The sequence below is a fragment of the Bidens hawaiensis genome, unplaced genomic scaffold (assembly GCF_021521415.1).
Source record: "Bidens hawaiensis isolate Kalapana, Puna unplaced genomic scaffold, B.hawaiensis_p1.1 tig00006109_1, whole genome shotgun sequence".
NCBI classification, from domain to species: domain Eukaryota; kingdom Viridiplantae; phylum Streptophyta; class Magnoliopsida; order Asterales; family Asteraceae; genus Bidens; species Bidens hawaiensis.
Genome location: NW_027491407.1, coordinates 998,626 through 1,008,328, shown reverse-complemented (window position 1 = coordinate 1,008,328; position 9,703 = coordinate 998,626). Strand labels below are relative to the sequence as shown.

Sequence of the window (9,703 nt, the reverse complement as noted above, 5' to 3'; positions counted from 1 at the left end):
CTATAACCATTAGCTAACGGAGTTAGCCACATGAATATACGGATAGTACTATTGACGTTGACATTTCCCCCTATTTTAGGTTAGTCGCTCTAACCTCCGATATTGCATCGAAACAGGGTGCGTATATTCCATCTGTGAGATTTGAACAAGGCAAAAGGATATAAGTCGTGGTTTGGTTATAAGCTCATGGTTTGTCATATTAATTCGTAGATTTAGCTAGTCTACGGAGGATCATCGTATTTGTTTCAATATATTATCGTATACTTGTTTGCGACCTGGTTAAATGATTTATGAATAACGTGATTTCATATCGAATCTCAAAACCTGTGAACTCACCAACCATTGTGTTGACTTTTTAAAACGTATGTTTTTCAGGGAATTAATAACGCGCGTAAGGAATCATGAAGACGGGACCTCATTGTACAATTAGGATACCATTTTGATGTTTAACTACTTTTGCTTAAAAACAAATTATAGTTTGTAAACACTTTTTACACTATTGGTATCCTAATACAATTATGTTGGCGATAATTATATGCTTACGGTATGCATGACGTCACGCACCCACGTTTCCGTTTTAGCGGGGTGTGACATAAAGCCTCAAAACCAAAATAACCATAATACTTTATTACCTTCAATGCTTAAAATGTTAGACGCTTCAAATAGTCAAATTACACCTTCTCTAGTGAAAGTGGCACTTCATGACCGACAGCCAAGATGTCATTGTTAACTGTGGAGAAAAGGGAGTCCTATTATCCAATAGATAATAGACGTCCTTTTCCCAAAAAGGAAAAAGTCTCCTCTGCGACCATCGAAAGGCAAAGGGTATCAAACCCCTTCAGGCGTTCACGTGATGACCAAGTCCTACTCTCCTATGCTATATAAAGGTGTATATGGCACCTAGGTATATTATCTTCTTCTTCACTCTCGTCTACTTACTACACTTACTCAAGAACATATAATTTGATTCCCACGTCGGAGATGGATTGCAGGAGACTCGCTCCTGCCTTCTACGGTAATCTAACAGCTGTGCTTATTTTACAGAACCCTTTAAGCCTTGTCACACTACTTGTTGTAGCAACACCCATTCATATAAAAAATTCCTTGATCCCTTCATGAACCAAACATGAATCACCCAATTTTTCTGATTCGACGATTCGATCGTGACTTATTATTCAAGAATGCTGATGAGATCCATCCATTTAGCGGCTACTGCTAATACACAAAATTGCATACCGTGATTATTCTGTCTATCAATAACTACATGCATTGCAAAAAGAAAAAAAAAACCGACTAAAAAGCTATTTAAAACCTACCGTAATATAGACTAGTAGAACATCCCATCCAAATCAACATATAACATTCCCACAAGACTCTAAATTAACCTAAATGTAGGTCTCCTTTAATATACATTTTCATGACAGTAAAAATAAATAATCATAACACTTAAAATAATAGTGTCCCCAATATGTGCCCCTTATTTGACTTGTAACGCTAACCTCCATGTGACATCCTTCCTCTTTCCCATATTATTATTATTATTATTATTATTATTCGTTCATCCCCCTTCTTCGAATCTCATATCTTGCCGACCTATTTCCTTCCTTGTTCCCCAAGCAATTAACTTTCAACCAATTCACACCCACATATAATAATACCCTTATGAACACCTTCAAAGTCATCGCTTCTATATCGTCGCCGTCTCTTCCAATTTTGCCCTAATTGACACTCCTTCAGAACCGATCTATCCATCAAGAGACGGCGACTGCATCAAGAACCGATCTAGCCATCAATTGATTCGTTATGCCCGTCAATTTCATCTTAATTTGGTGATTTTGCATCTGGGTTTGTGCTCAATTTTATTATAGGGTAAGTTTGACTTTGGTTTGCTTTTGGGGATCCGGGTGTTTCTTGACTGGATCCGGGTTTTGGGTACTTGGGTTTGATTGGTTTGTTGGGTTTAGGGTTTGCGTTTCTAAAGTTGACTTAGGGTTTTGTTTACTTGTGTTTGATTGTTTGAAATTGGTAGTTTGGAGTGTTGTTGTGTATGAGATGTATGCAGATCAATTGGTTTTGAGGTTTGTTAAGATCATAATCTCATATGTTGTGAATTTTGTTTTTTTTTTGGTAATTGGTTTTGAGGTTTTTTTATATTTTTTTTCTATTTATTTATTAGAAGATTATTAATGGAAAAAAAATCCCATTAGGCCATTACAAAAAAAAAAGAAAAAATTATTGGTTTGCATGTATAAACAAATATGTGAGAAATTATGTGGCTTTCGATTTAGTTTATGCATGGTTTTGAAAATTTTATAATTGGTGGTGTTAAGTATTAATAAATTTTATAATTGGCTTTGGATTTAGTTTATGTGGCTATGAAGTTTTTATGTTTTGAAATATATGTGATAAGGGAATTGATGTTATCTTAATAACTTTATATATCAAGTAAATTTATGCCATTTGAATGTGAAGACAGGAGTATTTGTGTGAAATTTCATACGTTGTCTCATAGCTTGAGAAAGATGTAAAAAGTTTGTTACTTTACGAGTTACGACGGATGACTGTGATTTGAAGTTATGAAACTTTTATGCTTTTGAAAAACTGTGTGAGAGGTGAATTTATTTTATATTAAGAACTTTTTATATCAACTTTCTACCATTTGCATGTGAAGAATAAGTGTTTCTGTGAAAGTTTATGTGTTGTCCTAACTCGAGAAAGATATAAGTTTGTTACTTTACGAGTTACGACAGATGACTGTGATTTGAAGCTGTGAAACTTTTATTCTATATTAAGAACTTTTTATATCAAGGTTCTATCATTTGAATGTTAAGAAAGATGTGTTCTTATAAAAATTTATGTGTTGTTTCATAACTCGAGAAAGATGTAATAAGTTTGTTACTTTATGAGCTGCGACGGATAAAAGATTTTTTTTGTGATTTTGGAAAAAAAAATGTTTCTTTATGGTTTTTGATGGCAAAAAGGGTATGCAATTTGATTTTTTGTGGATTGATGTGGTTTTCATATTTGAATTTGATATGCATATTTTTGGTACTTTTTGTTTCGCGAAATGAGAACAGTTCTTGTTTATTATTTTAGACGCAGCGTTTTTCGAATGCTGCTCGACTTTCATGGTTGGAGATTTTACATGGTGTAAATTTTTTAGACAAGTAATTGTTCTAAGCACCTACTTTTAATTCTTAATTCTGATAAATCATTTTTATTTTTAGTGTCGTCTTCGCTGTAATTACTTTATGATGGTTATAGAAATTTGTCGACTTCAACCGATGACGTGGATATGGTCTTATAATGTTGATGTGAAGCTAATCTCTAAACATGGTATACTTTCAACAATGTGATTCTTGATTATTTTAATTTCAAAACACTGTTATCATGTTGTGTTTGTTAACTTTTTGCAGGACATGAATCTCGATATACCCCTAGGTGTAGTGATAGTACAAAACACCAAGTAGTTAACTTTTAGGCTAGTGTAAATAATTAACTTGCAGATAAAATGTCATCAAAGATCGTGAAAGTGTCGGCAAATGGTCGTAGAATTATCGTTGACCCGAGGCGGAGAATAGTTACTCAATGCAAGGCTCCATTGGTGGGTCTCACCAACAAGTCTTTGAACGTGAAATCACCATCCAACAAACTTGGAAAGAGGAAAAGGGCAAGCGAATGCAAAAGTTCTTGCTCAAGGAAAACTTTAGTGAAAAACTACTCAAATTTTATGCGGAGTGGCGTACCACAACGTTTGTTGTTCTCGCAAGATGGTCAATGGGTTGACTTTTCACAAGAAGTTGTTGACTTGGTCAAAGAAGACTTCCGGTCAAAGAAGGCGGCGATTGATGTGAGGTGTAACGGTTCTCATTTCATGCTAGACATTCTATATATGATTCATGTTGATTTGAAAACCGGTGCTCAAAAGCCAATTGCTTGGATTGATGATGCGGGAAATTGCACTTTTCCTGAATCATATTCTGCGTGTCACGTGAATCATGAAGATTTAGATTTTTGTGAATCCTCTGTGACCCCTGAAATTAATTTGCATTTGGAAATCGAGCTTAATGGGTTAGCAAATAATATAGATGAAGAATGTATTGGCGAGTCAAATGTCAAACGGGTCAAAGTTGACCAAAAAGATCAAGTTGTGGAAAAGCAAAAGAGTGATGAATATGTATCACCAATTAGTGGAGCTAATTGTGGGACGGTGGATGTTGACACCGCTAAACACATGTTTATCTTGGGTTTAGGTCAAGATTTGAAAGTTGACTTTCTTGAAATCAAGAAATGTTCTAGTAGCTTTATGGAAGCAAGACTTGAACTTTTTCAGAAGCAGGTTGAAATTACTCAAAAGCTGCGAGGAAGAGCCAATGTGCAATATGGTTGGTTTGCTGCTGCTGACTGTGCACCGTCTGGTGTTTTGTTTTATGGGCATAATGGGCTGAAGCTCGGTAAATATGGATATGGTGTTCACCTTTCAGCACTTCAGTCTGCTCATAGCAGGTATGAATAAACAGTTGTCTTTCTTGATTTTCACATTTTCTAGGTGGTTATGTTAACGGGCCAAATTGGGCTTTTTTTGATGGTCGATTTTGGCTGAGTCAGATTGACTCGATTAACCCGTGTGGTTGTTTGTCTAACGGGTCAAATGGGCTTTTTTTATGTAGGTTAGTTTTGGCTGAGTCTGGCTGACCCGATTGACCTGTTTGGTTGTCTCTGTATAATGGGTCAAAATAAGCAGTTTTATGTTGGTCAGTTTTAGCCGAGCCAGGTTGAACTGGTTTACCAGTTTGATCCATTAGCTGATCAAAATTAGCCTTTTTGATATGTGCGTCAGTTTTTGCCGAGCAGGTTTTGACCTGGTTGGTTGGTTTCGTGTAACGAGTCAAACTGAGCATTTTTTTTGTTGTGGGTTAGTTTTGTTTCAGGCTGTTCCAGTTGACCCGTTTGACCCAATAATGGTCAAAAGTAGCGTTTTTTATGTGGTTTAGTTTTGGCCAAATCAGTTTTGTCTCGTTTGACCCATTTTTTAGATATATTTTTAGGTGACCAGTTTGAGATAAATGGGTGGAAAATTGGAAATTGCTACTTGGTACTTATACGGTTTATTAAACAATTAAAATATACTTTTTTTTATTGTTATATAGTGCTATGCTTTGTGATATTGACGAAAATGGAATCCGACATATGATGTTATGTCGTGTGATTTTGGGTAACGCGGAAGTTGTTCACGCGGGTTCTAAGCAGTTTTATCCAAGTGATCAATGCTTTGATAGTGGAGTTGATGATCTTCAAAACCCTAATAGTTATATAATCTGGAACACTAATATGAACACACACATCTTCCCCGAATGTGTAGTCAGTTTCAAGGTTTCTCCAACAATCAAAGGTTGTAACTTTACACTCTTTCTTGACATTTCTTATAGTCACGGTATGAGTGATTCAAATAAAGTTGGTATCTTTTAAATATTATTGAAGAAAGTGTATTATATGATTGCAGAGAATCTCATTGGTGAAGAAAGCAAACCTGATATTTCAAGAGTCACTACAATTCATGATCCACATGGACCTGTAAACCAAGATTCATCCTCGAATAAAATGGTTGGAGTTTTCTTGTTCGTGTTCGGTCGTTATGAAAATACCATTGTTTTTTGTTTGTTTATGTTCGGTCGTTAATAGTAAAAACGAATTGTTCATGATCGGAAAATGAAAAGACCGTAAATGATAATAGTCTAATAGATGATAAGATGAACGAACATTGTTGGGCTAAAACCAATAAAAATCATTGTGTACAACATTGCCTTGGCCCTAAGGGGCTTTTAAAACTAGACTAAATTGTAATTGGTGTAAGATTTTCATTATGAATATATTATTAATAAACGAAAACTTACGAACATAAATATGTGTAAACGAACTAACATAAACAACGCTCGGTCTGATTGCAGGGCTAAGCTTGAATTCATATATTTATATATTGTTAAGTTTCTAACTTTTTAAGTTAATTCTTATTTATTTTCAGGGTAAAAACAGCCATCAATTGGAAAAGGTTCCGAGCGTTGGATCGCGCACACCTAAGGAGCCTAAATCACCTTGGATGCCTTTCTCCATGTTGTTTCAAGCGGTCTCTGCTAAAGTGGCTCCAAATGATATGACATTGCTGCACATCTTTTATGAATCTTTTAGGGTGGGTATACATTAAAGTTTTCACCTTTTAATGTTTCGTAAGCACAAGAAATACTAATATTCTCCTGTTTATGTTTATTAGGCCAAGAAAATGAAACGAGAAGAGTTTATCAAGAAACTGAGATCAGTCGTCGGTGATCAGATACTGAGGTCAACAATATCCATCCTCCAGAACAAGGTTCGATCTTGATTTAGTTAATTGAACTAGGAATACATAATAAAATTGTTTAAAGTTTTAACAGTTTGTATTTGTACAGAAGAATCCCAATTCTGCAAGCAAGTTGGATGCTGCTAAAGTGGCGCAACAAGGTTGAAAAGACGAAGCCTTTGTGTTTCTTTTGGTGTGATTGTATGAATTTGGTGTTTTTGGTTATGGCCGGCTTATGTTTTCATAAACTGATGGATATTTTAAATGCTTTTTTTTTTCCGGTTGTAAGGCTGAATTGAACCCTTAAGGTTGCATGTAAAAAGAATTGAATTAGTTAAGCAGTGTTTTTCATTTTATTTTGTGTCTTAATTTTAGTTTGTGTTCTGTTGTGTGCTGAATCAGTTCAGTAAAAATCAGAACAAGGAGTTTAAATTAAATTTTTTTATGTATTTTTTATTAATTAAATTGAAAAATAAATAAGTTATTTATAGCTTTGCAACAGTATAAATGACCTTTTACCTTTAGGCTACAATAATTGAAAACCAAACCAGGACTACACATTACTTTTAGGTTTAGTCTCATAAAGTTATGAGCTATTTTGTGTAAGGTGTTGAACACGGTAAAGAAAGGCGAAGCGAAAGACCAAATAGGAAATCGCCACACCGAGTTGGATGGTGTGAAGCGAAAGACGTACACCGGGGCCCGATCTACATGACACATTTTGTTACATTTGTGTTTGTTTTAATAACTAGCAACTTAACATTGGGTCACCTTTTCTGCTTAGAGAACAGTAACGATCCCCTATTATTCAATGATATCTTTTTCCAATCATCGACAAGCTACTAATGATTTGTTTGATGTTCGTAGTTTACCGCCTTACAAGAAAAGAAAAACCAGATATGCTGGCGATACTGAGGGATGTCGAGACGCATGAGAAGGTATGGGACGAGAAATGAAAGGAAGTTCACTCAATTCTTCATGTAAGGAATTCAACATTTTTTTCTAACTATGAAAAAATCTAACCAAAAGAGTTGAAATCTCCCATCACTCACTTTCATTGCACCCGCCATCCTGCCACCAATGGTGATGGTGGTGGTGATAGCGACAACAACGGCTGCGATGATGAAAGAAGGTGGTGATGGTGGTGGGGTGGGACTGTGTCATAGGAGAAGGCGGCAGGAGGCGTGACGCTACGAATTTAAATTCTTTTATATTCCAATTTTGAAATTCATTTCTTTTAGTGTGGTTCACTGGTTCTTTTGATAAAATTCAATTCTTTAAAAAAATTCCACTAATTTACTTTTTAGCCATGTGAATTGGGTTCTATTGGTAATAGGGCCTGCCCTCTCTGGTGGTAACACAGGTTCGATTCTCATCTGGACCATTTCCATGAATATCTGGGTGAAGGGACGAGTCAGGGCTTTAATCTCGGGTTCCAACCTTACAGGAGGCGAGGGTTTACAGATTCCATCCCGCTTCCCGTGCATCGGGGGGGGGGGGGGGGGGTTGGGGTAAGATATCACGGAGGTCGAGGAGTCGACCTTGGGCATAACCACGAAAATGGTAAGCTTACACGTGAGATCCTCTTTCATTCAAAAAAAATTTTGATTTTAATTTTTAAATGAGCTCCTTATTTTACTTTTTGGGCCTCATTATGTATTTTTAACTGGCTAAATATAAACAAAATTTTTATGAGGTAATGGTAATATCTATCTACCTATTCTAATAAAGTAAAATAATTGTGGCACATATCATTTAGAGATTAGTTTTAGCCAAAATTTTCCGCTCAAACTTTTCTTTTATTTTTAATGAAAACACATTTATGGCAAGTGGAATCAAAACATATCAATTAATTTTTTTTTATCAAATGACTAATTATCTAAATTATAGGGATTAAAAATATGCAAATATTTATGTCAATATAGTCAAAATATTTATATCTTTAATGAAATATCTATAATTTTTTATTAAATCAATTTAAATACACTTTTGAGTGTATAAGAGATGAATGTTGTAAAAATTCAATAAATGATATTTATAAGTCTAAGATGATAAAGACAAGAATAAATTATGAATGAATACCAAAATTATCTCACATATTCATTCAACATTTATGAATGAATACCAAATTTATCTCTTTTGAAACTGTAATACAAAAAATGTTTTATTTATGCTAATTTTATTAATAGGGATGTTCTTCGAGTTTCGGGTTTTTCAGGTCTGGTTCTTCGGGTTTCAAAGTTTTAAATCTTGGCTCGAAACTCAACCTAAATCTCTCACATGTAATTCGAGTTCGGGTTTTTGGGTTGGGTTAATCGGGTTTCGAGTATCTTAGAAAACAAAAATTATTTTAAAAACTACAATGTTAAAATTGGAAACACATATTCTTCTTTGCTCGTAATGTAAATGACCAAATAATAAAGCAATATAACTTGATGAAAAAATTCAAAAGAAGAGTAAAACACAACTCCCACCATAATCGTTTTCAGTCAGTCGTGTTTTGGTTGTTCAATTACGGGTACCATTAGTCATAAACGTAAATTATAAATTAATAATAAGCATTCGATCTATAATAGGTGGAATGACAATAATCGATTAAAGCTAGATTTTGATAACTTTTAGTGGATTACGCTTAGCCTATTATATCTAAAAATATATCTGGCTTAAAACTTAAAGTTTATTCGAGTTTACCAAAACCCATAAATCAGATCCAAGAACCAACCTGAATTACTTCTTAGGTTGGGTTAGTCTTTTCTCGGTTTAGGATTTTTCGGGTCGGGTTAGTTTGGGTTTGGTTACGGGTTTTCTTTGGTTGGGTTTCAGGTAAAACTGAGAACCCTAATTTTATATATGATGCTATTTTTATGTCATTTATAATGAAGCATTTTATCACCTTTTGTTATAATTCCCTATTTCATTAAAAAAATATTACAACTTATAAAATCACCAGATTCGTATTTTTCGTTTTTGTGATTATGAAGAATTGTGTAAGAATACATCACGTATTCGTATGAATTGGCGATTAGAAAATATAATTTTAACTTATAAAACCATTTAATATGATAAATATAGGTTTAAAAAAAACAATTAGTAATTTAATGTATATTTAAATTGTATTTCTTTTAAGCATCCTGTGCATTATACGGGTTCTAAAACTAGTTGGTTTTATATTTATAAAAGTACCAGGTCATTTAGCCCATGTCCCATTCCCCTCAATCCAACCTGCTTGCATAATCATTATCGAGGGTTTTGAACAACATTTTTCTAAAAGAAGCAGATAAAGTGTTTTATCAAATGTTACACTTTAAATTCTTTTGACAACCCACAATTTGATGGTTGTAATTATCTGATTAGTATAAATGAGAACTT

The 9,703-nt window shown here is 34.2% G+C and overlaps 1 protein-coding gene across 2 annotated transcripts; it reads left to right on the top strand.

The window, feature by feature from the left end:
- Window positions 1–1,611: 1,611 nt before the first annotated feature.
- LOC143631606 (inactive poly [ADP-ribose] polymerase RCD1-like) lies at window positions 1,612–6,586 on the top strand. 2 transcript variants are annotated; one of them, XM_077100318.1, is made up of 7 exons: window positions 1,612–1,869; window positions 3,507–4,506; window positions 5,151–5,392; window positions 5,504–5,604; window positions 6,023–6,187; window positions 6,269–6,364; window positions 6,444–6,585. In XM_077100318.1, the coding sequence occupies exons 2-7, from the start codon at window positions 3,512–3,514 to the stop codon at window positions 6,498–6,500; spliced, it is 1,656 nt and encodes a 551-aa protein (XP_076956433.1). In that variant the 5' UTR covers window positions 1,612–1,869; window positions 3,507–3,511; the 3' UTR covers window positions 6,501–6,585. The 2 variants fall into 2 exon arrangements, with proteins under 2 accessions (XP_076956433.1, XP_076956432.1); XM_077100317.1 differs by lacking the exon at window positions 1,612–1,869 and adding an exon at window positions 3,228–3,336 and having other exon boundaries at window positions 6,444–6,586.
- Window positions 6,587–9,703: the final 3,117 nt, after the last annotated feature.

What these genes read in the sequence shown, in the direction of transcription:
- LOC143631606 (XM_077100317.1), top strand. Translation starts at nt 3,252, where the DNA reads ATGATGGTTATAGAAATTTGTCGACTTCAACCGATGACGTGGATATGG. An exon ending in CTTCAGTCTGCTCATAGCAG is followed by an intron (nt 4,507 to 5,150) that starts GTATGAATAAAC and finishes ATTGTTATATAG; the next exon opens with TGCTATGCTTTGTGATATTG. An exon ending in ATTCATCCTCGAATAAAATG is followed by an intron (nt 5,605 to 6,022) that starts GTTGGAGTTTTC and finishes ATTTATTTTCAG; the next exon opens with GGTAAAAACAGCCATCAATT.